Source organism: Solanum dulcamara, chromosome 11 (assembly GCF_947179165.1).
Source record: "Solanum dulcamara chromosome 11, daSolDulc1.2, whole genome shotgun sequence".
Lineage (NCBI taxonomy): Eukaryota > Viridiplantae > Streptophyta > Magnoliopsida > Solanales > Solanaceae > Solanum > Solanum dulcamara.
Window position 1 is genome coordinate 47,328,092 of NC_077247.1, and position 27,467 is coordinate 47,355,558.

Consider the following 27,467-nt stretch of genomic DNA (forward strand, 5'->3'; position numbering starts at 1 on the left):
AGTCAATTATGTATTTTTATATATTTTTAAATGATAAAAGCAATTTAATTGCGCTCTCTATATATACACACAATACATGAAAATGACTTAATTAATTAAAATTCAGAAGTTCAAAATTTCCCTCTACCATCAATAAATTTAACTATGGACATTTATAACATGATCTAAATAGGCCTCACTTATGAGAATGACCTTTAGATAGATGATTTACGGTTATGAGTTAATCGCTAAATTCTCATCGTCACATAAAATTTTAAGATTGGACTTTTAATTTTGAACTGAGAAATAATGTGGTTGCTGTGATAGAATGTCATGATTGATTAATTTGGTTATTTTTTAATTTAAAAAGGTAAAAAGTGCTTAAGAATTTTTTGAAAAATAATTTATGCTATTCATAAATATTTATTTTGTCCTTGAAATCATTATTAAATATTGAGAAAAAGCTTAAATATGTCATTAAACTTTGAGAAAAAGATTTATTTATGCTATTCATTAAAAATTTGATTTATTTATGTCATTTTCCTTTGAGAAAAAGGCTGATTCATATCATTATTTGTAAAGTAAAAATATTTTTAGTTTTACAAAACTATTTTGTACACGTGATCAATTATGATTTGGCTACGTCATTAATTAAATTATTATTTAAAATAAAAAAGATTCAAATATGCCATGAAACTTTAAAAAAATTTTTGCTATCCATTAAAAGTTTGGCTCATCTATATCATTTTACCTAACAAATAATTTCACGACATTTCAGTTATATGTAAAAATTATTTTACATATTTCCTAAATTAACTGGGGAAAAAAAGTGAATTATATTCGGAGTTCCAATTTCAGAGTCAAAAGTTTACGGTCCCTTGCGTAGAAAGTTGTCAACCTTTTCCCGTGATGACTCATCTACTTCACTGCACTTGAGTTTCAGTACCAGTCTTTTAGCCATGGCTTCCATTTCAGTTCCTCTCCTGGCCGTCCGATCACCTGTAAACTACCTCCCATTCCCCTCAATCTTCAATCTCAACCGCCCATTTTCTACTTCACTCTCCTCCAATGCCTTCACCCATTTGAAAGTCTCAAGCACTACTTCTAGTTCTAACCAACCCGTCACTGAAACAACTTCTACCTCTACATCTACCATCAATGTCCAAAACGACGACTCTTTAGACACCACCCTCTTCGTTGTTCGGGCCAAGAATCGAATTGGGCTTCTTCAAATCATCACCCGGGTATTCAAAGTTCTCGGCCTCAAAATTGAGAAGGCAATTATTGAATTCGAAGGTGAGTTTTTCGTGAAGAAGTTTTACGTCAATGATTCTAACGGTAAGAAGATTGAGAAAATGGAATGTTTGGAGAAGATACACAAGGCATTGTTGGAGGCAATCGACGGCGATGATGGTGACGCCGGTGCCGGAGTTTATTCTCCGTCGTCGGTGGCGGTTAGTGGGAGAGGGGTGGTTGTGAGGAAACCTGGGTTGAAGATGGACTTAGGATACAGGAAGGCGAAAGTTGAGAAGATGTTTGGGTTGATGGATGAGTTCTTGAAGAATGATTCCATTAGTTTACAGAAGGATATTCTTGATCATGTTGAATTTACTGTTGCTAGATCAAGATTCAATTTTGATGATTTTGAAGCTTACCAGGTACTCCCTACTTGAAGGAATTTTGATCAAGGTTCAATTACTTATGTAGTAGCTGTTACTGATGAAGTATGGACAATGCAGGCATTAGCTCACAGTGTCAGGGATAGGCTTATTGAGCGATGGCATGATACTCACCAGTATTTTAAGAAGAAAGATCCTAAGCGAATTTACTTCCTTTCGCTTGAATTTCTTATGGGTACTTGACATTCATATACTCATAAAGTCACTTTCTTTTGTTGCATCTCATTGGGTCACAGCTAGGCCTTTCCTAATTCAATTATGCTTTTGTCTGATTAAGATTTTTCTTTATTTGATCTGTCAGGTCGTTCTCTAACTAACAGTATCACAAACCTTGGCATTCAGGACCAATATGCTGATGCTTTAACTCAGCTTGGATTTGACTTTGAAGTCTTGGCAGAGCAGGTTGGTGAAATCTCGATTTGTTGTCTCTGATACTCTAGCAATTTTTTGTGTCTGTAACATGTTACAAATTAATAAGTAAATGAGTATGTTTAGTGGTTACTTTGGATTATATGAACTTTTTTGTGAATTTAAGGTGATCTAGAAAATTTATGAGTAACATTTAAAGGACATGATAGGATAATGATTGTATATGAAAATGCAATAACTTCAAATTCATAGGACAACATTATTGACTGGCCTTGCTATGTTCAATTAATGAAGATCAGTTGATCCTTCATCCATAAGCAGTGTTAATTATTCTGGTCATCAGTCTGATTTTGAAGTAGCTTGCATTTACAATTGATAGAAGCTTCTTCTCCATCTTCATCTTACTCACATTTGGTTATACCATTGCTCTCCTAAATAAATTATCTCTGATGATTTTGTTTCTAACGTTCATTCGTTTCAAGGAAGGAGATGCTGCCCTTGGTAATGGTGGCCTAGCTCGCCTTGCAGCTTGCCAAATGGATTCCCTAGCGACATTGGACTATCCAGCTTGGGGGTATGTTATAGGTTCCTTTTTCTTGTTGTCTAAACGTCACTTTGGTTCTGATGTTGTTTGCTTCATCATGGCCTTGGCTTTCGAATCTCCTCGCTTTTCCCAAAAATACTTAGCAACAGAAACAGTCAGAATAAATGGGTCTCTGCCGTTCTCGAATAACATCCTGTTTCATGGCTGCATTTTCATATCCAGATAATAGCCACCTTTGTGATGATAAGATCAGAGTGTTTGTTTAGTTCTTTTGTTTTCTTTTCCTTTTTATAAGCAGAGTTTCTGTAACGTTCTGAAACCAAAATATCTATTAGGGATCCTCCATAATTTGGTGGGCTGCTTTTATGGAGGTCCCTATCTAAAATGGAATTCTTGGGTCTAAACAAGTGGTGTCTAGCTTTTCTTCAAGGATTTGTCCTTTATCATTTTGAAGTTTCTTAGAAAGATTGATTGAGTTGGGATTCTCTACATCTCTTCATCTTCAGTTATGGTTTACGCTATCAATATGGATTATTTCGTCAGATCATAGTTGATGGTTTTCAACACGAACAACCTGATTTTTGGTTGAACTTTGGGAATCCATGGGAGATAGAGCGTGTTCATGTATCATATCCAGTGAAGGTTTGCAAGTATTTACTTTTCCGCCTCTTTCAGTAATTTATCCAAATTAAACATTTTTTTTCCTTGTTTTAGCTCTTGCCTGAGTGGCGGTGGGGTATTTGATATTATCTTCTTCAATCTTTTTGATTGAAACTTTTATTTGTTGCTAACTGGCAATGTGCTTTTTATGCAAGTTCTATGGGACTATTGAAGAGGAAGTTTTAAATGGAAAGAAATGTAAAATTTGGATACCTGGAGAATCAGTAAGTGCTTCTGTATTTTGTAAGTCTTTCTTTTTTTGAGAAATTTAGACTTATTGTCTGCCATATTGCCAAGTGAGAAATACTATTCCTTGAGCATTTTCTTTTGTCTGTTACTTATAGGTTGAAGCAGTGGCTTATGATAATCCAATACCTGGTTATGGCACGCGAAATGCCATCAACCTTCGACTGTGGGCTGCTAAACCAAGTGATCAATATGACATGGTAATTTTTTTACCATGTTGTCTAGTAATTGTTTTTGAAAATGTCTAGTGGGAATGCTGCAGACATCTATGTATACTTTTAAGGGACACATCTTCTGTATTTACAGAGTGGTCTTTTTTCCACCATGTGACTTTTCCTTTTCATGTTTTTCTGGGATGGGGGTGTATGTAAAAGGGAGAGAAGAACCTCGGAATCAATTTAGTCTTGTGTCCTTTTTCTTACTGGCCTGTGGTATTAATCACTTCCTTCTTTTGTCAAATGTGAACTTCTTACCTATCGCTGCACAAATTAGAACCCCTTTAGTTTCTTGAGAATAAATCCTATTATGTTGTTTGACATCTCTCGACCTCTTAACTTCTATGTGGTCCCCATTTTATCACTTGCAGGAGTCTTATACCACTGGGGACTATATTAATGCTATTGTTAACAGACAGAAGGCTGAAACTATAAGTAATGTGTTGTACCCTGATGACCGTTCTTACCAGGTATCTTCATTCTATATAAATGTCTTGAGAAAGTAGATAAATGTAGAGTTCCTTTAGTTCCTCTGGAGGCTAGCCTTCGGGTTATGAACCTTCCCCATGCTATGTTGGAATTGCTTTGGTGCTTGATCTTTTGATTTCCTGTCATTTCAAGGGTAAAATAAAATGTGAAACTTCTGAATTAAGACTAGATTCATTTTTCCAATCTACCTCGCTGTCAAAATAATTCTAAATGCTTAAGTCTTTAAATGCTTTGGGTAGAGCTAATTACAGTTAGAAAAGGTAAAATAAAATTTTGAAACTTGAAGCTTGAGAAACTTCTTTTTTTGATAATCGTGGTGCCTGAGCCAGTTTGCGTGCTCCTCGACTAGTTTCACGGGGTACCTGCTGCCTCTTACATCCACGGGTACCGGAGAACTCTGTCCACCAACGCTTGAATAGATGAAAAGAAACCATTAGTGTTTTTCCTTCGCTGGAATTTAAACCTGCTCATGTCTTTTCAACGCACTTCATTGACCTAGAGTCACACCCTTGGGTGCAACTGAAGCTTGCGAATGTATTCTACATTTGGGTTTTCTTATGTATTCTCCAACCAATTTGAGCAAAATATTCCTTACCTTTACCAATTCTCAAAAAAATCTTTCTTTGATGTTCTTTCTTCAGGGTAAGGAACTGCGGTTGAAGCAACAGTATTTCTTTGTTTCAGCATCACTACAAGACATAATAAGGAGGTTCAAGGATTTACATAGAAACTTTGATGAGTTTCCGGAGAAGGTATTTACCTGACCTTTTTGGGGCCTGTAATGTGTGGGGTTCCTTATGAGCATATAAAGTCATACCATCCATAAAACAATGGGCGCAAGTCAGTGAACCTTGCTAGTTGCTACGGGATGCTCAAAAACTATGCTCTTATAGTTTGCTTATCATGGATAAACAAATACTTGTTTCTTCATTGCGCTACTGAGAATTTTGACCTGAAGGCATAAACTTTAGCAAATTTTGTCAGTTCACTTGGTTTTGTTGTTTTAAGATGAATAGGCATTGCATGAAGCGTAGGCATCAAGTATCACAGCATAATTCCTAAGTAGTTGCATATTTCGCATTCTAATCCTAAACAAAGTCTATACAGTGCAAAAGATAGTAGCCAAGACCTATTGTAATCACTCTATTTAGTATTAATATATTTGGTTCTATTTTGCACTGTTTCAAGTTAATTCTCCTTTTAATTGAACTTAAAGGCTCTAGGAAGAAGTGATCTTCCCGCTTACCTAGTTGCTTATTACGTCTGTGTGGGGTCTGCCAGTGGCATTTGCGATGCAGATGCGTAGAAAAGTTATTTTCATAGTGCACATAAGTTTGAATCTCTTCCTTAATATCCATTCAGTTCCTTGTAGCACATATTTTGGCAAGTCTAATACCTAAGAATCATGTTGTACACCTGTCTTTTTGGAGGTATGAGTGGTGATAACTTTACTTATGGTATGTCATAAAAGAATTTCTACATTGGGTCGGCCACACTTAATCTGAGCTTTCCTACTCTAAATGTATTTTGAAAATGTCAATATTTGTCTCATTCATACAGGAGATTAGGATCTCAATAGGAAAAGGAAAAAGTAAGCCTTTTCTTTTACAGCGAAACACACATGGCTGCATTTGCTTATTTATTCTTTTGAGTTTTTCTTTTCAGGTTGCTCTTCAGATAAATGATACAAATCCATCAATTTCCATTGCTGAGGTAATAAGAGTTCTTGTTGATGAAGAGCACTTGGATTGGAGTAAAGCATGGGATATTGCTTCCAGGATTTTCTCAGTCACCATTCATGCAGTACAACCTGAAGGGCTTGAGAAAATCCCCGTGGATCTTTTGGGTAACGTTCTTCCTCGTCATTTAGAGGTTTGTTTCTTACAGAATATTTTGTATTATCTCATATTAGTTTTTATTCTGTGCTTGAATTGGTTTTTCTCTCAGCCATGAAGAGTATCATCCTTTTTGCAACAATGCTAGTTTGTTTTATGTGTTTATATATCAATTTGGGAGTGATTGTCTTCAAGTTAGTTTGTTAAAAATCTCTTCATCTGATTTAATGATTCACCTTTTGTTCCAGATTATATATGAGATAAACTATCATCTCATGGAAGAGTTAAAAAAGAGTTTGGGTCAGGACTATGATAAACTTTCCCGAATGTCAATTATTGAGGAAGGTGCTGTGAAGGTATATAAGACAACCTTTTGATCCCGATTCTATTTTAATTAATGCTTTCAGTGGCTGATCAAATTTGATGTTTTCCTGCTGTTTAAGATTTTGTAAAAGTAAAAAAATAAATCTGATGCTATTCAACTGGACCAACCTGTAATAGTGACATTTAGATGTCCCAATAATGTACAATTATACCAACCACAATTACTCAATCAGTTGGGGTCGGCTATATGAATTCTCATCAACAATGTCGCTCCATTCTGTCTCGTGGCATTCCTATATTATGTACCTATGAATATACTAATACTGCAAATTTCCACATCCACAAATTAGGATCCGTAGTTTTTCTTTAAACTCTGTGATGCTTGTGTTACATAACTCATGTTTATAGAACTTAACAAAGAGGAGAGTGGGTGGGCAGGTGGGAGATGGGAGAGGGAGAAAGAGGGGACAAACAGAGAAAAAGGTTATTTGATGAAAACAAGGAAGGTTATGATGTTCATGCTTGTTACTTCTTACTTTCAGCTTGATTTTATATGGTCCACATTCGTCTGACAATCCATGATGCATTTGCTTTATGCCATTTTCACTAGTCGATAAAGTGGGTACAGGCCCGAGTATTAGTTCCTTGTTTTTCTGCGATAGCCAATTTTGATTTTGCTCCCTATGTGGACAGAGTATTCGGATGGCAAACCTGTCACTTGCATGTTGCCACACTGTGAATGGTGTTTCCAGAGTGCATCTAGAGACCCTTAAAACAAGAGTGTTTAAGGTAATTTTGATTCTGCACTTATCTCTTTTGCTCAATATTTCATGAGAACTTGGTTTTAATTCTGCAATAATATGTCCTTTTACCTTCTCTAAATGAATGTCACTCTCTCTAAGGCCTATTTCAGAGTGTGCTTTGCCAGAATTTCTATCCAATTCAATGTATATATTCTTTATAATGTCAAAATAAATATTAACCCCTTGGGATTTCTTTTTGTTCTTATTTACTCGGGTTAATTGAGAGATTGAAGAGAGCATAATTGTCTAAATAATGAATTAACTAATCAGCTAGATAAAAAGTTGTTTCTTATGACACTCTTAGTCAGACATCACTTCTTTGCCATCTCTCAGAACTTTGATTGGATAAAAGTTTGGCTCAACTAAGAATGACACAGTAAACAAATATGCAAGATTCTTTTTCCTTTTTTCTTTTGGGAAAATGAAAAGAATGTTTCTTAAGATTTTGAAGATGGAGGTGAACTGAAGATTGAACTTTTGTAGCACGAATGCCAAAATTTGGTTTTATATTTACTATAGATATACAAGTTGTTGTGGGTATTATTAATTCTTAGATAACACTATCATGATTTTATTTTCATTCTCTAAAGAGACTTAAAAAGAATTTGGTCGTTTTAGGTATTTTTAGCCAGTTATTGTTAATGCAGGTAGTGTTTTTCCACATTATATTTGGTACAAAATGATACTTAGATTGCACCATTAGTATGCGGGATTATATATACAGGACACAAAACTGGCGACCGAACGTCCGATTAATAATGTAGGGTTTATATAATATCTCATTTTAATGAAATCAAACAACTCCGGAGGTCATATTTTATAGGTCTGTTGTTCATCTTACTTTTTTCTCATAATGCAAGAAATAGCTAGTGAAAACATGTTTCAAAAAGAGAGCATTTTGTAATTGCTGCCTCTTGCAGGACTTTTATGAGCTGTGGCCTCAGAAATTTCAGTGCAAGACTAATGGAGTAACCCAGGTGCATAATTGACTTCTTGTTTAATGACTTTTATCAGTTTCAAGATTTCTACCTCAGGTTTAGACTTGACAGCTATTCTCCAAAAAAATCTGGCATTCTTTATGATCGAAAGCTTCTGCTTTTCCATTACTGCCTTTAATCGGCAGTGTCTACTTGCATAATAACAAGATTCATATCTAATCTAAAATATTCTGTATCTTCCTTCTATCATCATAAACAATTTTAATTTGGGGTAGGGGATCTTCCATTGGAGTTCATCATGGGCATCTAAAATGATGATATGAATTAAGTTTGAAGCATTGTGCTACATTCTTCACAATTTTAATTTGTTATATGTCAGCGCCGTTGGATAGTGGTGAGCAATCCTAGCTTGTGTTCAATCATTTCAAAATGGCTTGGGACGGAAGCATGGATCTGTAATATTGACCTCATAGCAGGTTTAAGAGAATATGCAAAAGATCCTGATTTACACACCGAATGGAAGAATGTATGAGATCTTTCTTTGCAATCTCAATCTTGAGAAGAGTAGTTGCTTATTGCTTTGCAGTCTCTAAGACATTTTGACTTATGACTTTTAGATGAAGAGAATTAACAAAATGAGGCTTGCTGAGTACATTGAAACACTTACCAGTGTGAAGGTTTCTGAACATATCCATTTCACTTCCTTCTTTGCAAGACAACCTGCATGTCTGTTTTCGCCTGACCAAGCTATATACCCTATATTACAGGTCAGTTTGGATGCAATGTTCGATGTGCAGATAAAACGAATCCATGAATACAAAAGACAACTGCTCAACATATTAGGTATCATCCACAGATATGACTGCATTAAGGTATCTTCTATTTCTCCTTTCTTCTTAGAATTATATTCCTGAGCCAACCTGTCTGTCTGATGGAGATATAATCACCCACTTATGTACTTTCTAAGCTAGTTTGTAATGCAAGTATCACCTTGTTCAGAGATATTTCAGGCAGGCCAGCTTTGGTAAATATGAAGTGGCTTAAAAGGTGCCAGGGAAAAACATTTCCACCTCGATATGTATCACCAATATTTTGTTTTCTTTTTGGAGTTCAAACTCTGGATCTTTAAGCCTAAAGACACTTATTTTTGCTGACGCTGGTTCAGATGTTATATTGAATCAAGCCATGGGCATTTGTCATTGACTTATATGCTTATGTGCAAGGACAAATACAAGGCCACAGAAACTAAGTTTAGTTGTTAAACCAGGTTAGAAACCAAGTCATTTTTGCAAATAGAACAGAACACATAATTTTACCACCAGCTGCAAAAAGTATCAAGACTAATAGAAACACCTGTCTAAGCTAAAAAATTCTTCTTCTTTCCCTTTGAATCTTTGTTTTTGTCCAGTTGCCCGGATATTGTTTATCTTTTTTTTTTCCATTCTTCTTCAGTAGATTATCAGGGGTGCTCCAAAATCACTTTTGCTGAAACACATAAAATATCGAACTTACCTTACTTATTCAGAATATGGATATGCCTATTAAGTATCATCTAATTTTTAGGAGAAGCTCCATTAGTTCCATATTTTTCTTCACAATTTCTGTTGAACTATACTATTTCTCAAAAAAGTTTCTACTGAACTGTACTCAACAAATCATCTCCCTGATACATTGTACTGTCATTGTTTTTTGAAGAATATGGATGAAAGTGACAAGTGGAGAGTTGTACCTCGTGTATGTATAATTGGGGGGAAAGCTGCCCCTGGTTATGATGTTGCAAAGAAGATAATCAAACTTTGTCATGCTGTGGCTGATAAAGTTAACAACGATCCTGATGTTGCGGATCTCCTGAAAGTGGTAGGACAATGATTTGATTTATTTGTTTGAAACCTCACTTATGTATGTTCTCATCATGTTTATATGAAACCATTGTCCATTCTTTTCTCTTTGAAAGTTGGAGAATGTCCATTCAGAAACTCATCTGCTTTTGAAAATACAACATGGGATGATGAAAGGAAATTATAAAAGAAAACGGAAGGGAAGAGAATAGCAAGCAGGTTCTAAGCATTACTTTCTTAGGCCTATTAACCTGTCCCATAAACTCTTCTCCTGAAATGATGTGTTCATCTAGAGTCTGCCCTAATTGGAAATAAAGTTATTGAAAACACTTCTACTATTTGGCTGCAGAATTTTGAAATTGTTAGGTTTCACAAAATTTCACATCACTTTGTCATGTCATTGATCTAAAAAATTCTCTGGGTTTACTTTATATGTCATCCTTGCTTTCGTTTCCCCATCCCTTATTGACAGTTCATGTGCACTGTTCCTGGACTGTTGGTATAAATGTTAGTCAGAATTATTATACTTCCATTTTTTGCTGTCATTATAGATAGCTAGGATTCAACAGAAATGAACTCGTCTTCTGTCATTTCAGGTTTTCATCCCTGATTATAATGTCTCTGTTGCCGAACTAGTAATTCCAGGGAGTGATCTTTCACAGCACCTAAGGTCAATGTCTATCCTGTGCATTCTCTTTCATTTTTTTAAATCTTTTAATAGGTACAATTTACAGTTATAACACACTGTCCTACCTGATAACATCTTTTGTTTTTCCCTAAATAGGATAAAATTACATATTTCCTTTTTGGATGGTCAAACTTCCCATTGACTGAATCTTTGTTTCATTATCAATGTCACTACGTGCTTAACTGGTATCTATAACTCCAGTACGCACAATATGTTTACTCTTTAGATGGTCAAACTTCGAATTGACTGCTTCTTTGTTTCATTATGGCAGTCATGCTTTCTTTAACTGGTATCTATAACTCCAGTATTCACAGTTGCTCCAAAACTTGATGTATCAGGAATTTTTCATGTACAATTGTGTGCTAACAACACTTAGAAATCATGTATATATGATGCAGTACTGCTGGACATGAGGCATCTGGAACTGGATGTATGAAATTTTTGATGAACGGTTGTTTATTATTAGCAACCGCAGATGGCTCAGCAGTTGAAATTGCTGAAGAAATAGGGGAAGCAAACATGGTAAGTAGTGTTAGGATGCTTCTACAGACTCCATTTCACCTGATGATAACTGCACTTGTTCACAGTGTGGTTAGAAGGATAAAATCTACATCTAGCAACGGCAATGAGACTAAATTTATAAAGATAACATGTTAGATAAATATTCGTTTTGTTAATTAATTTATTTATTTTGTTAATCCATCTAAAATAGGCTTAGGCTTCTTTTCCAGGTTTCTACTTTTCAAATACATTCAAATGATCGAGCAATTGACAGTGTAGTAACAGTAGACGCATGTAAATGCTGATAAAAAGAACAGAAGAAAAGAGAGAACAAGTGTCATAGGATATGATCGCCTTAATTGATTCCATTTCCTTGTTTGATATCTTTATTTTGTTCTTTTCTTTTGCCTTTTTCTTCTCCAGTTTCTTTTTGGTGCAAAGGTGGATGAGGTTCCAGCATTGCGAGAAAAAGGAACTAAACTCAAAGGTTCACTTCAATTTGCACGAGTTGTAAGGTATGCAGTGTAGGTTGAGCAATCTTTCCCTTGACCTTTACAGTCCATTCTCTGTATCTGTTAGATTGTCCACAATGAACAATCTGCCGTTAGCCTTTTCGTTTCTGTTGGGTGCCACAGGAATGTGGCCGTAGTCTAGATAATCATTGGATATGGTCTTTTCTATCTCTCTATCTTTCAGACAGTCACATTACTCTTTGTTTTTTCACCACCAAGATTGTGCGACTGTCAAAGCCGATGGCCGTATCATTTTGTCATTACCACTGGTCTTTATGATGTGGCATCACTCATCCCCACGTATACTTTCTCTACTTTTCATTAACATAAATGAGTTGGTACCTAAGTTGCTCGGACTTGGGTGTGGGTGTCCGAGACGGATGCCAATCCGAGAGTAGGATTCGCTAAAATCTAAATTTTAAGATTCGGGGATACGAATCCGAGTATGGATAACGGCGTGTGGATTTGGCTAAAAATATAGTTATAAAGATAAATATATTTTTTCCCCTCAGAAAAGAAAAAGAAAATCATTCAAGACCTTCCACCAACTCTCCTTATAGATCATTGCTATGTCTATTAAAAGTCGGAACACAACCGCTTGAATATTTAGCATCTCTTTGTTTGGCGTGAAACATGAAGCAACGAATATTGACCCAGAGGAAAAGTATCTTGGTCAAAGTATCTAATGTGGATTGACCGAATCCCACACGTATCCCGCTCCCGCACTCGTCTGATGTATCTGATTTGAGTTGTCCATGGATTCTTGGTGAAAGTATCTGATGTGGGTTGACCGAATCCCACACGTATCTCGCACCCTCACCTGTCTCATGTCGACACGGGTGCGGCAGCAAAAATGAAGAGTCCGCGCAACTTAGGTTGGTACTTGGGAGAACAGGTGATCATTAAAGCCATTGCTTTGCCTTCAAGGTTCTTGGAGATTTGTCCTGACAATAGAGTTTGTATTCCATCTGAAGTATGTCCTGTCGTATTTGCAATTGCAATGCAGTTTGCAGTTATGTGGCTGCCCGCTTCTGTAAGCATGAGTGTTCATTGTTGACATGCAACCTTAGTTAGAAACACATCTAGTGAGAATTCGTTAAAGCTTTCTATGTGAATGATGTTGCATATTAAATGACCGTGTACTATGTTCTCTTTTCCTTTTTTTTTGTTTCAATGTGGCACTTTATTTTAGACAAGGAATGTGCTTGTTTCTCTTTCGTATGAAGTTAATGTATGATAAGCTTGCAGTAAAGTTTTCCTCTATGTTTTGGGTAATGCCAGGTATAGTAAACAGATTTTGAATGGACATATAGTGCCACAACTTTCCATATGCCTGCCTATTACAGAGGAAATGTCGACTATCGCAGATAATTTATATATGCAAACAACAAAAAGATGTCAGAAGGAAAGTACTGTTATCATAGTAATATCAGTTCTGCGGTTGAAGCTTTCTTTACAAAACTGCAAAAGAAACTTGTGAAAAATGAAAAACAATAGAAAGGAAAAAAAGGAAATAAAAGTGGCTTCCCATTGCCAGCTAGTGTGTGATTACCTTAATAAGCTCACTTTACCAGACTATTACTCATATCATGAAGCTTATTGCGGAAAGATCACTGTTAATAGGGAATGCACTGTGTTAGATTCCTGAGAATAACTTAAAGAGTTTTAGCTGATTTCATTGTACTGTATGTGTAGGATGGTGCGGGATGGTTACTTTGGGTTCAAAGACTACTTCAAGTCACTATGCGACACTGTAGAGGATGGTGGAGACTTTTATCTCCTGGGACATGATTTTGCTAGTTATTTAGAGGCTCAGGTAATCTGTTATTGCAAATGCAAATACTCCTGTTAGAAATGTTCATTTTTAAACTGACAGAATATGATGATGACAGGCTGCTGCTGATAGAGCATTTGTTGATCAAGTAAAGTGGACCCAAATGAGCATACTCTCTACTGCAGGTTCTGGGAAATTCAGCAGCGATAGAACGATAGAAGAATATGCACAGCAGAGTTGGGGCATCGAACCCTGCAAATGCCCCTTCTGATTTGCAAAACATCACCTTTCATGCTGTACTAACATAGCATTACTAACCGTGCATCCTAATTTGGCGATGAAGAATCAATGACTGCAAGAAACATTGTAGTTTTTTCTACCAAGGGCTAGTCAGTTTATTTTAATTTTAACTTGTGGTATGGAAAATCCACAATTATAGGATCTTGAAATCACATAGAATCATGTACATGGCTCGTAGCAACGTGAAGTTAGATACTTTATTTTATGCCATGCAAGCCATTTTACTAATTATGCTTTGGAAATTTAAATCCGACTAATTCTACCATATACTAAATTACTTTTAGCTATGAGCCATTTTACTAAATTGCTTTTAGATATTTAATTCTATCAAATTTATCTATTGCAATAGAAATAGATGACCATTAAAAAATAATCAAACGTATCAAACCGGAAAAAAAAAACAGAAACATTTGAAAATATCTAATTGTAATTTTAATTTTAAATTTAAATTATACATCAGAAAATAACGAAAAATTGATATGTTACAATTAACCACCGAATCAAAGCATTGACACTCACATCGCTAGTTTGGTATTTTAGCAACAGCTCTTGAGCATTCAGTAGAAAAAAAATGACAATCTTCTTAATTGTGCTTGCCGCCACATTTACTGCTCTCATAGCTTCGACGGCGGCGCTGGTATCTCCGGTCGAATCTCAGATTCCGCCGTCGTCTGGTCAGCAGAATCAGAATTCGCTGATCTACGAATTGCAAGAAGCGAAGATCAAAATTGCTCGATTAGGTTATTTCCTTATTCCTCATCAGTCATCGTTTTAACCATTGACATTTTCGAACTTGACATACCTCAATGGTCAATGGTTACATTTCCTGCGGTTTATTTAATTGCATAGAAATACAAGTATAATAATAGTGAGAAGGATAACTTGGAGAGGACAGTTTAAACTGCGAGCAGCTTAGAAGGGCAACAAAAATGTATATTTAGAACGGAATCTGACTCTAGCTATTACTGTTGTTTTGATTGGAGTTTAGATTGAGGTGACTACTATGATAGGGTTATTGTTAGAAGAAGGGATAGTCCAAAATAATCATTCCACTCAAGGATTATGAGGGTTTCAATAAATGTTTTATTAAAAACTGGATGATGTGAGTGCTTGATTTCGTAGTCAGGCACTTTTATTCCCTCCTTATTCTTAACTATTGTTCAGTGGGGAAAGATTTGACTGGGTTATCTTGTATGATTGGAATATGTGATTATAAGCTTGTCATAATAATACATAAGACACCAGCATGAAGGTAACATGTATAGAGCTTGAATAACTTTAGTCATATCTCAACTGAATGATGTGTACCAACAATTTGAGAAGGAAATTGAGCTAATCCTAAAGAACAAGTTAGCTGAATTGTTCTTGAACAGCTATGCCCTAGAGAGAAACTGAGAAAGAGAAGAGAGAAGTTTTATTGATTCCTTCTAATTCCCTGTCTTTACAAAGAGAGTAATCTCCTATTTATAGAACCGTAAAACAGAATCAAAATCTCATAGTTAGTTATAACTAACTAGGCTACAGTGATATAACAACCTAACAAACTATCACGTGCCACTCACATACCAATTAACTAAACTAACTAATTGCTATATTCCAACTGAATTTTGGAATTATTAATTGGCACATATCAATACTCCCCCCTTGATACCATTCTTGTCCTCAAGGATGAAAAGAAGGAAATTGTTGAATGAATGGCTGGTAATCCTCCCATGTACTGTCTTCTTCAGCAGTGTTAAACCATTTAATCAACAATTGAGTGAGTGGTTTGCCATGTCGCTTGATTAATCGCCTGTCAAGAATAGCCTCTGGAGTCAGCAACACATGCCCATCATCTGAATGAACCAAGGGCAGAACAGCAGAAGCAGTGTGGGATCCCAACTTTCTCTTGAGCTGAGAGATGTGGAAAGTAGGATGGATCTTAGCATTGGGAGGCAAGGCTAAGGTGTAAGCAACAGAGCTGAAAAGGTCCAAAGAACTTTGCTGCCAATTTTTGGAAGTTATGAGCCTTCAAGGACACTTGTCTATAGGGCTGCAACTTCACATACACCCAATCACCCACTGCATACTCCCTTTCAGTCTTTCTGTTATCAGCCTGTGTTTTCATCCGATTCTGAGCTCTTGCTAGGTGAGACTTGAGACTCCTTAGTGTAGACTCCCTGGCTTGCAGACTTTTATCTACTAAATCCAGTTGAGAGTCAAATGCCATGTAAGGGAGAAAAGGGGGTGGTTTCTGTCCATACACCACTTCATAGGGGGTTAGGTTGATAGAGGTGTGGAAAGTGGTGTTGTACCACCATTCAGCCAGTGAAAGCCATTGTGGCGACTCCTTAGGTTTATTAAAAGTCATACACCTCAAATAACCTTCCAAACACCTGTTGACTACCTCAGTTTGCCCATCAGTTTGTGGATGGCAAGTAGTTGAAGTTAGGAGAGACACCTTCTGCAACTTAAACAACTCCTTCCAAAATCTGCTAGTAAACACAGCATCTCTGTCAGACACAATTGTCTTGGGCATGGAGTTTGAAAATTCCATCCATAAACAACTGAGCCACCTCCAAAGCTGTGTAGGGGTGCTTTAGTGCCATGAAATGAGCAGCTTTACTTAGTCTATCTACTACCACAAAAATAGCTTCCTTGCCTGCAGCCTTAGGAAGACCCTCAATGAAGTCCATGGAAATATCTTGCCACACCTTATCAGGAATAGGTAAAGGCTGTAATAGGCCAGGGTATGCAACATTCTCACCCTTGCATTGTTGACACACCTCACAATGTCTAACAAATGAATAAACATCAGGTTTCATTCCTTTCCAGTAGAAGTCCTGTTTTAATCTTTTTAGAGTTGACCTCATGCCTGAATGACCACCCCAAGAGCTGGTGTGATAGAAATCCATCAGATCTTTCTTCGTAGCAGGGAAAGAGCCTACCATTATCTTTCCCTTCCTACTTACTATCCCAGCATGATACCTAAAATAGGGCGTGTGACCTCTTGCCTTCTGAATCTGCTGGATCAACTTCTGTAAGGAGGGATCCTGTGACCAAGAGGCCTTGACTGCCTCTAATAGTTGAGACTGTACCCCAGAGATACTATTAAGCTGAACCATATCATCCTTCCTTGAAAGTGCATCAGCCACCACCTTCGAAATTCTTCCATGGCCTGAGCCACACTAGCATTCACAGATTGTCGAATCTCAGCAACAGAGGTGGTTACTCCTTCCATGGAGTTTTTGAGATTGTCGACCTCCTTGCGCAGCTCCGACATTCTTGTATTGTGATCCCCCATTGCCATAGATCAGAGAACCTCTTGCTCTGATACCAATGATGTGTACCAACAATTTGAGAAAGAAATTGAGCTAAGCCTAAAGAACAAGTTAGCTGAATTGTTCTTGAACAGCTGTGCCCTAGAGAGAAACTGAGAAAGAGGAGAGAAACTTTATTGATTCCTTCTAATTCCCTGCCTTTACAAAGGGAGTTAATCTCGTATTAATAGAACTGTAAAACAAAATCAGAATCCCATAGTTAGTTATAACTAACTGGGCTACAGTGATATAACAACCTAACAAACTATCACGTGCCACTGACATACCAATTAACTAAACTAACTAACTGCTATATTCCAACTGAATTTTGGAATTATTAATTGGCACATATCACTGAACAAGGGTAGTATTGTATGCCCTGTTACCTTAAAACTTTGTGGCGTGCTAAGAAGCCTTATTGAGACATTGTATTGAACATGTGCATTGAAAAATGTATTTTTTTTCCTCCTTTCCTGTTAAATTTGCATTGCATTGCAAAGTCATATTTCTATATTTTTTTATTTTGCGGTCCTTAATGTAGTTTCCAGCATGAATGCTGCAGGGGCTGTGTTCTTTCTTACGCTTGTGTCCTGATGATCGTATCTATCCACTTCTTAATATGTGCTGTTCAGAATTCTGTGATATCAATACAATGAGTATCCTTTATACCGTGCAGTTCTAGGTCTTCTCATGCATTAGATAAAGATATTTATTCAGTGGCATTTTTCATGAGAAGTATACTATGTCATCGCCTGCTATTAATATTCTTCAAGGTCCTGTAAATGTTAACATTGGTGCATTTAAGTGCAGAATCCATCCTTGATGAAAGCATGCCAAAATTAAATGCTAAAATCCGATACATCAGAGAAACGGAGAAGAAAATCGAGGACATTAGTATAGAAATTGACAATCTTACAACCGCTTTGTCGAAATTGCAGGTTGGTTTTTGGCTAAGTTTCCAGTTTCTCATGTCTTCTAATATCTGACTTAGATCTTGTGTTATTATCTATGTTGCTCGGACTCTTCAAAAATGTCAACGGGTGCATGTCGGATTCTCCAAAAGTAGTGTATTTTTGGAGAATCCGACACTGGTGCGGCATAAAAAATGAAGAGTTCCTTATCTTAGGTTATTATGAGTAGGACCTAAATTTGTTGAGGTACAATAGGTTGACATTTAGTGACAGTAATGGAAGGGTTTGACCAGGAACTTGTGGTCTAAGGTCTAAATATTTCAAATAAATTTGGTACGGGATGCAGATATGGCATGCCACAAGAAAAGTTATACCTCCAACCTACTTCGCCAAATGTTTTGTTTCATTTGGTTAGGTTAGCAGAATCTTTCTATTCTTAACATGTTCATTCAAAAGAGCACCATTGTCTTGAAATAGCTAAAAAACCACAAGGTAATCTCCCTTTTATTAACTTAATATATAATGCCAGAAATATTTTGATGTTCTTATGCAAAAACCTAAACAGTATTGCCTTCATTTTCTTGTGTGATTCTGATAATTTGATTACTGAAATTGGCAAGTTCTGGGACTGTTAAGGCTGTGTGACTTTGTTGTTGGTAATCAGTTTGTGAATGCCTGGTCCGTTATTGATTCACATGTTCATACATATAAAGGTGGTCTTCAATTCTCTGTCATTTTATTGAATATGATTCCAAAAACAGCTTTTCAGTTGTAATGATTCTAATTTCTTGTTTTGATCTTCATTTGGTGACCTAATATTGTCTGGCCTTAAGGAGGTAAATGGCTGTGCCTTCATGGGAATTGTGCAAAATATTACTAGCACGTCTATAATTTGATACAACAACCTAAGTGGAATTCGTATCAATATGAGAAAATGGAAATAAATGATACACATCCATTCCTCATAAATGCTCTCTTTTTCTCTTTTCTTCAGCATGACTCATCAAGGATTAGTGCTCTAGAAGAAGAGGTATGATTACCACGTTATCACAGATTGTTTTTCTCCATACAGTTTCTCATCTTATAAAATTGAAGGAATTGAGTAGGTACAACTGCTTTGGGATGCGGCAAGAAAAAACAACTTTGAAATTCATAAATTGGAGTTCAAAGCGCAAGATGCGGAGAAAAGATTAGAAGTTCTTACCTCTCAAGTCGGAAAGGTAGGTTTACTAAAGCCATAAGTAAACAATTTCAGTAATTTATATTTCTCTAGTACAGGTCAAGTGGAAAAAGTAAATTATTTTAAAATGTTGAGTATTCTTTCATCATCCTGAGAATGAGATTTCTGTAAAAGAGTTTTGAAACATCTTTATTGTATACTAGGTAACACTACACTTAAGATTTCTCTTCAGTTCAAGAAATCATCTTCTTTATATTATTATAACCTAGAAATGTTCGAAGACCCATGAAGCACAGTTCAAAACTCGGTGGATAATGGGCCTGCTCCTCTACTCTTTGCCACATAAGTACTAGATTTTTGTTAGGGGCTGGGTTCAAACCTATGACGCACGCCTAATCCACACATCACGCGTTGCGCTCTTACCACTAGACCAAAGCTCTTGGGTGAACAAATGATCTTGTTTCATGCATAGGAGACAAGAATAGGACTAAACTTGCGCGCTTACCACTAGACCAAAGCTCTTGGGCGAACAAATGATCTTATTTCATGCATAGGAGACAAGAATAGAACTAAACGGATAACAAGATGTCAACAGCGATAGCGTTTTTCTCCATTTTGATCAACAAACAAAAAATGTCTTTCTTGGTTTTGGAAAATTGGTATTGTTGTGACTATCAATATACACTATATGATTATAAACAAAATTTATAGCATTCAAAGAAAAAGAAATGGTAGAAGAGCAGTGTACTTTTGTCCTCTAAAAGGTTTTCGTTCACTTACCTTTGTTTTTTTCCTGAAGAAATGAAAAGGTAATGACCTGCTATGCATTTATTTTTAGGCAAGAGATGTGGCAAAATATTTTGGTTTGAGTATCATAATTTCCTCAATCTTTCGTTAATGAACTTTTAACTTGGTTGACAGATGGCTGAAGTTATATCTGAAAAATGGATTCAGATACAACGACTTGAACAAGCTGTTCCAATGGCAGAGGTAACTTCTTGTTTACACCTTGGCTTGAATTTACCATTACAACTATAATAAAGTTGCAGCCAAAGCTAAATCAGAACTTTATATTTCAGATGAGAACACAGAAGGTCAAAAGGCAACTAACGTTCAGTAAATGTCCATTTGTCAAGGTACTGGAAGTCATTGAATATTCCTAGCTGGCCAATTCCTTTGGAACATCGTATATACAGATGGCCATGATTACTCTTGACATTTTCTTTGAAGAGAACTAACACTCTTGTGATCTCCAGTTCATCAAAAACCTTTTCGGCCACCACCTTGAAACGTTGAAAGGAATTCTGCATCCATATGGATCAATCAGTGCCGCTGATCCTAGTTCCTACTGGGCTCAAGCGTTGCATCACTTGCGGGGGGCTTTTTCATCTGCAAAACAATACCATTACAAGGTACTCAAATTTCCATAATTAGGATGATGGGGATTAATTAGAGGTCTTTTGCTGGTTAATCACTTGAATGAGCAATATCAGGATAAGTATTTGTGTTTCACATAAGTTGGTAACTAGAGTATGTTCGAATTAGGGTACGCAACAATATTTAAATTCTTCTGTACTTTTGGGGTAAGATGGATATACATATTTGTATAGATGACCTAGACTTTCTGGAGCTTAGTGTACATGGAGGTACCACTTTTGTACAGTTAACACCTTGGCTTCTTGGTTTATTATTAATGAAATACTATTTTTTTATAATGTTTATGTGTTCCCCACCCCCACCCCCACCCCACCCACCACACACATGTATATTGATATGATATTCAAGTGAGCAACTGGAAAATTGGAAACTTCACCCTGACTATTTAGTTGTTGTTCGATGTACATCCTCAGAACATTGATCTGACAAATTATGTTCTATGCAGTTGCAGAGGTTTGTAAAGCAGGAAATAGAAAGGAACGAATTCCCTGCAGCTTTAGCAAATAAAGAAGTGGTGTTCTTAGTGGTAAGAATCTTTGATATTTCCGAGTTTGTGAATTTTGTTGATCTTTGCATGTCGATATATAATTCTCTAACTTCTGTCCTCGTTTATGGAAATCTGTTTTTTGCAGGCCTCAGCTCTGATCGTGTTTCCAATTTTAAGTGCATTCATGTTTCTCTTCTCACACTTAAGCTAGGCCTGCGGAGCAACTATTGATTTGCCAAATCATTAGCACATGACCGCCGGGAATATGCATGAAAGAAACAAATCATCACCTTGTGAAATTATTGGATCTCTTGTAAAATTTTGTAAATAATCACCTCTAGAAATTCCACTTCACCTTATGATTACTCTTGGTAATAGTTAATCTATGGATGTGGAAAGTATCATAGCTTAATTGCCAGCAACTAAGGTCTAATTACCAGGTTCCGTGAATGTAACTGCTGGGCGTAATAGTAGTTCCCCATGCATGAGTCTCCAAGCTCTATTTGTTTGGCACCAATAACCCCTATACCATTTGCCTTTTTAACGTAGTCTTTGGCAGAAATGCAAGCGAATGCTACATATAATAGGCCCTTGTGGTCAAACCCTTCTTCAAGCCTTGCGCATAGTGGGAGCTTTAGGAAATCGGACAGTTCTTTTTTAACATATCCTTCAAAAAGTAAAATGTTTTGCTCATATAGTTTTTTCATATGCTCTTCATGTAAAGATTGTATGATAATGCTAATGAAATGTTGATTCCAACACAATGAGCTGATTGTATATTTGTGCTTTGTTTTTACATGCATGTATTGGTTTGGTGTAAATACTCGGTGTGGATAAATTTTTACCACATTTTAATGTTTTTTCTTCTTTATTTTCCTGATATTATGAAATCAAAAGATTAATACGATTAGATAGATCTAATCTTGATTGAAAGTTCAGAATGAAACCCTGAGTTATTTTAAATCTGATGTAACAAATTTTATATATTCAATACTCAGGAGGGCCAACTTTGCAATATTCATTAGATACGAGGTTCAAACTGAAATTATTCCAAAAACACCACTTGCTCTTCCCCACATCCACATTTTCTGATTCTTATCCAAGCTAAAAGAAAGGATAACCAGTCTGCTCTCAACAATGATAACAAAAAAATATGGAAGACACAATATGGAATCAAAGAATCCAAGCATTAACACACATCATACTTAATCCCACAACTAAACCATCTTTTGAATCCCAAATCTTCATTTCTAACCAAATCCCCTGTTACCTCAATTGGGACTATCCCCCAATTCTTTGCACCAAAAGCACTTTCCCTTCTGTGTATCTGAAATGGGCTTTCTCAGTTTACCTCAAAAGGGTTTCAAGATTTGTTGCACCTGAAACTTCTTGGAGGTCCAAATGCCCATATCAACAACCCCCTCCATTGATACTGGCAAAGGGAGTGGAGGAAGCTCAGTGGGGAGATGAAGAGAGGAGACAGTATGTAAGGAAAAGGTTTAAAAGGAGACACTTTGGGAGTGATGTGAATCCTTTCATTCCATTTATTGTGCCTAATATCTTGTTGTTCTCTCTTCTGTATTGCAACCCTTTTCCAATTGAGGGGGTAGATTCTTGAATTTTAGCTTGTTTTTGTGATGTTCCTGGTTTTCTTTAATCCCAAATTAGAGAAAATATAATAACAATATAGTCGGTGTAATTCCACTCACGCAGCCTTGTGAAGGCAGAGTTAGAGGAAATATATTTCTCCTAATTGAATAATCATCTGTTCATTGACCTGATTTCAAGTTGTATTTTTTTTCCCCAACAATGGTTAACATAAAAAGAAACATCCTTAATGATCCAAAAACTTAAAACACATTAATAAGAAGGAACAGTTCCTTTCACTGAGCTGTTTGGAGTATGTTTTATTCTGAATAAGCAACAGTTAAGACTGGAAGATGAAAAATACATAATTAAGAGAAGGGGGAGCTGAAAAGCTGAAGAAAAGCAGGCAAATTGGCAAAGAGAAGTATGTGTATTAACATATGAAAAAATAGAGGAGGAAAAGAGTTCCTTTTTACATTCAAATTCCAGTTGCTTATAAAAATTTATGTTCCTTATAATGATCATTCCTGTTTGATATCATCAATGGAGGAGCCTGGATTTTTACTGATATATTTCAAAATATAAAGAGGTACTCACATGAAGAAATTAAGGTGATTCAACATCTAATATATATATATATATTGTAATTTTTCTATGTAAGGGTTTGGATGAATCCCCTTATGCTGCCCTGGCTCCATATATATATATAGCGCATCTTACAGGGCATCTTTCATCAAGTAAAGGATCATAGGAGTAGTAAGATGTTGCCTCCTCATACTCTATATCTGAGAATCATATATACTTTCAAGACATTGTTTTAATTCATATGCTTTTATTCCCAAGTTTACCATTTCGCAGATGTACAATTGATAAGATCGTCATTGCCAAAGGATTGTGGAGTTTCTGACACTTGTTTTAGTTATAGTGACTGAGATTACTGGTATCATTTTGAACAAGAATTAAAATGTTTTAACAGTAAAGTTTTCAAGCTCTGTTTTAATTAAAGTGGCTTAAGTAGATTCTTTTCTTTCTGCCATATAGTGGCTTAAGTTGGCTATAACATTAAGGCCATGCTCACAAGAAAATAAGATTATATTGTATGTGTGAAAGGATCTTAACATTTGATTCAATACTTTAAGAACAATGCAAGAAATAACTCAGAATTTTATAAAAACTTTTTTAGATTCCCATGTAAAATAATTTGATCATCTAATCAGCTCAACATGTTTATAAAGGTCTATCGGAAACAATCTCTCTGCGTTACCTACTCTTTTCATCAGACCTTACTTTTTGAAATTATATTGAGTGTGTTGTTGTTTTCGTCCTTGTATACATAATGTAAGAGATACTTTAAGATAGACATCAAACAATAAGGGGTCGTTTGGTAGTGGACTAGTGGGATAAGAAACATGTTATTCATGTATTAATTTTTGTATAACTTGTACAACGTTTGGTAGACAGATAGAAAATAAGTTATTCATGTATAAAATTAATACGGTGTTTGGTTGACAATTTAGAAACCTACATAACTAATATATGTATAAGTTATGAGAAAATCTATGTATTATTTTATGCGGGATAGAAGATGGAATAACTAATACATGAGTAACTAATACCATTCATTCATAACTAATTCCTATAGTACTAATATTTGCATAACTCTAACTAGCTACCAAACGTTACCTAAATAGTGAATGAAGGCTGTGATTTTAAATAAGAATCCAATTAATAGAGAAAAGAAGACACGGTTTCTGGCTTGATAGTGTTGAAGTAGACAGGTAGAAGTGAACATTAGTTGAAGGCAACCAATAAATCCAACTTGTATCCCAAAATATGTGTTAATTTTGTATGGATATGATAGTTTCCATTTGAGTTAAGGAAATGTGAACCTCTAATGGTGACCCTGCATGTGAGTTTCTGTTCAATTAAGACGACCTGCGCTGCACATGCTCTTAAATAGTGGAAAAAGACATTCCTGCTATGCAACTTGCCTCACCCAATCCTCCATTATATTGCCCTCTCAATTCGTCTTATCCTTTTAATATTATAACAAATTCGAATTTTATTTATTTGTCACTGAACTTAATAAAATGATCCATTCTATGATATTCGTTAAAAGGGGTGTGACCGTTGATAAGTAATGAAGGGCTGGGATAATGACAGTGTTGAGTTTAATTGATAGTTTGAATTGGAAATTGAGGGGAAAAGAAGCGGAGGGAAAAATGATATGTTCTCTCTTGCTTTATTAAATAAGCTTTGATCTCATATAGGTGGTGAAAAGGAAAAGTCTACTACTTAAAAGTAGAAGCACTCCTTTATGTTGCTAAAGGGTCAAGAAGAGGGTCTCCCCTCGCGCCGCCGTCGTCGTCATCGCTCGGCTTCGGCTACGGCTACGGCTACGGATTTGGCTTTGGAAATCTTTTTGGACCAAATTTCTTTTAATTTTTAATTAATTAATATTATTTATTTATTTAATTAATTAAGTGAAAAAATACTGACCCGTGACCCGCGACCCATTTCTTTCCCGGATTAATTTTAAAATATTTCCCTCCGTTTTTCCAACGGATTTTTGAAAGGTTGCAACCTTGTCCGAAAAGTTGCAAACCTTTTCTCAACAGGCAAATCTATTCCCAACAGGTGCCTTTTCTTAAAAGGTGTAAACAGTCTATATATATCTGTTAATCCTCAGAATGTTCCATACGAAATTTCTGAAATAACATCTTCTTCTTCTTTCTGCACTTCCTAAAACTCGTGTGATATACAACATTCAAGTGGTTCGCAGTCACCAAAGATTTGCAGTACCTCTACTTTGGTGAGTAAATCATTCTATCCTGGGAGGAAAGATTCCAAAACCTCGGGTACTTTGAGGAGAATAATTTTCTTAAGGACACACTGTGTATTCAGTGGGCTCGATTTTGTTCTGATAATAATTTTTTATATACTGTTATTATTTTCAGATTCATTCCAGATTCTATTTTTATTACTTTCATAAGTTATTGTTACTGTTTAATATTTTTCAATACAGTTTACTAAGAGACACGTGGTAAAATCTGATACTAACTAGACAAGGTGGGATTCCGTTAGCGTGTATGGTCTAAAATAGTAACAATTCAGACATATATTCAAATTAACGAGTGACAAATGTGAGTTATTTTCTCAAGTTATAATTTTTCTCATAAATAAATGAAAATAAGTAGTCTTAATTGATCGAACAAAACAACAAAAAGCGTTTTTAAAACACTTCTATACAATTTGAAATAAAATATTAGGCGAAAAACTTTATTGTACATGTTAAGTAAAACAATTAAGTTGGTAGTTTGGAGTATTATTATAATCCTAGAGCTGCAAGACTTGATTCTCATAGGGTCCTGCAGTGTCCCCTACCCAAAAATAACATTTTATAAAATAAACCAAAGTTTTAATTTGCATATTAATGCACACATAATTAGACACTTGATTCGAATATTATATATAGTTACAATAATAATATATCTAGTGAAATTTTATAAGTAGACGAGTAAAGTATATGCAGACTTTACTACTATCTCATAAAAATAAAAAAGTTATTTCTGAGAAACCCCCCTCAGCAATTGTTATACATGGTTAATGCTTCATATATTCAAGAAAATGGAAAATCAATTTGCTACAATACTTTTATTATATGAATACTTGAAAATGAAAACATTCTAATTTCTCCGATATTATCTCCTGGATTGACTCACCCTTCTAGAATTATATAAAGGCCACAAGACTTAAGACATTCTGTGGATCTTTTGTCCAAATAATTATACTAACATTTTCAATTTTAGCAAAGATAAAATATTATTATTTTTTACTAATTAAAAAACCTAGTGGACTTACCAATTTCCATGTCCGCTAATCACGCAACTAATTACTAAACCCAAGAAAAAGGGTAAGATAGAGAGTTGATTGGTCAAACTCTTTGGTACTTTTGTTTGGCTTTTTCTTTTTAGTTTTTTTTTTTCTTTCTATCTTGTGAATGGATTTGCTAGTTTCAAATAGTATTAGAAAGGTTGACAATAAAGTTAGTTTAAGTGAACTAATTGTCCCCTTTCTGCTGTGTATCCCAAGAGATGTGGCCTAATCACTCCTTAATTAACTTCTACTATCAAATCATGTGAATGTGCTTCTCTTCTTATTAGTCTAATAGAATGGAGCTTGATTAGGGCAAGATTTTAATTAATCCTCCCTTTCATCAGTCAAAAATTATGGATTTTGAAATCCAAACTTCTTAATTAATCATATTTATTAAATGGGCTTTTTTCCTTCATTTTTTTGAAGCTTTACGGCTTTATTGAAGTTTCCATAGAACTAAAGAAGACAAACTTCAAATGTAATGATTTTATTTTAGGTCTCTTTTTATTTTCTCTTTTTGTTTGGGGTAGAGGGGAGGGGGGGTTAATTATTTAATTATGGCTCGAGTCATCAAGAAAGCAAATAAGAACTTTTGGGAAGGGGTAAAATTAATTATTTAAGAATTGCTTATCTGAAAATCAGAAAAAGTTGCATAATTTAAACTAAACATGCATTTAAAAATTCCGTAAGAACCTGTTTGTGAATTCTATTGACATGAAAACATTTTGTTACAAATCATACTCACTCCGTGTCTCTACAGTTAGTGTACTCAATCAAAATTAATTTTATTATTTTATATATAAAATCAAATTTTGTTGCTAGAGAGCACTTTAGGGGTGCAGTGCTTCCTAAATCCTGTATAAACGTGTATCAAACTGTTTATTTTCGAAAACAATCCAAGAAAATCAAATTTCTATCATCACTTTTAATAATTTTTTGATAAAAAATATTTACGTTGTACGTTATATATAGTATGTATTTACAAGATTAAAAAAG

The 27,467-nt window shown here is 35.4% G+C and overlaps 3 protein-coding genes across 6 annotated transcripts; all 3 read left to right on the plus strand.

Moving 5' to 3' along the window:
* Window positions 1-823: 823 nt before the first annotated feature.
* Window positions 824-13,968, plus strand: LOC129872315 (uncharacterized). 4 transcript variants are annotated; one of them, XM_055947256.1, is made up of 22 exons: window positions 825-1,637; window positions 1,719-1,833; window positions 1,960-2,060; window positions 2,510-2,601; window positions 3,078-3,213; window positions 3,387-3,455; window positions 3,576-3,677; window positions 4,064-4,162; window positions 4,823-4,933; window positions 5,847-6,053; window positions 6,265-6,372; window positions 7,034-7,129; window positions 8,064-8,120; window positions 8,461-8,607; window positions 8,699-8,758; window positions 8,849-8,953; window positions 9,777-9,938; window positions 10,516-10,589; window positions 11,006-11,129; window positions 11,532-11,623; window positions 13,316-13,436; window positions 13,513-13,968. In XM_055947256.1, exons 1-22 carry the CDS (start codon window positions 939-941, stop codon window positions 13,663-13,665), a joined length of 3,030 nt encoding a protein of 1,009 aa, XP_055803231.1. In that variant the 5' UTR covers window positions 825-938; the 3' UTR covers window positions 13,666-13,968. The 4 variants fall into 4 exon arrangements, with proteins under 4 accessions (XP_055803232.1, XP_055803233.1, XP_055803234.1 ...); XM_055947257.1 differs by lacking the exons at window positions 13,316-13,436; window positions 13,513-13,968 and adding an exon at window positions 12,902-13,296 and having other exon boundaries at window positions 824-1,637; XM_055947258.1 differs by lacking the exons at window positions 11,006-11,129; window positions 11,532-11,623; window positions 13,316-13,436; window positions 13,513-13,968 and adding an exon at window positions 10,036-10,138 and having other exon boundaries at window positions 824-1,637.
* Window positions 13,969-14,193: 225 nt separating this feature from the next.
* Window positions 14,194-21,489, plus strand: LOC129874711 (uncharacterized). The gene is made up of 9 exons (XM_055950040.1): window positions 14,194-14,434; window positions 17,804-17,931; window positions 18,899-18,934; window positions 19,011-19,124; window positions 20,006-20,074; window positions 20,164-20,220; window positions 20,341-20,496; window positions 20,967-21,047; window positions 21,154-21,489. Exons 1-9 carry the CDS (start codon window positions 14,266-14,268, stop codon window positions 21,217-21,219), a joined length of 876 nt encoding a protein of 291 aa, XP_055806015.1. The 5' UTR covers window positions 14,194-14,265; the 3' UTR covers window positions 21,220-21,489.
* A 573-nt stretch (window positions 21,490-22,062) lies between these two features.
* Window positions 22,063-22,789, plus strand: LOC129873424 (uncharacterized). The gene has a single exon (XM_055948519.1). It carries the CDS (start codon window positions 22,162-22,164, stop codon window positions 22,624-22,626), a length of 465 nt encoding a protein of 154 aa, XP_055804494.1. The 5' UTR covers window positions 22,063-22,161; the 3' UTR covers window positions 22,627-22,789.
* Window positions 22,790-27,467: the final 4,678 nt, after the last annotated feature.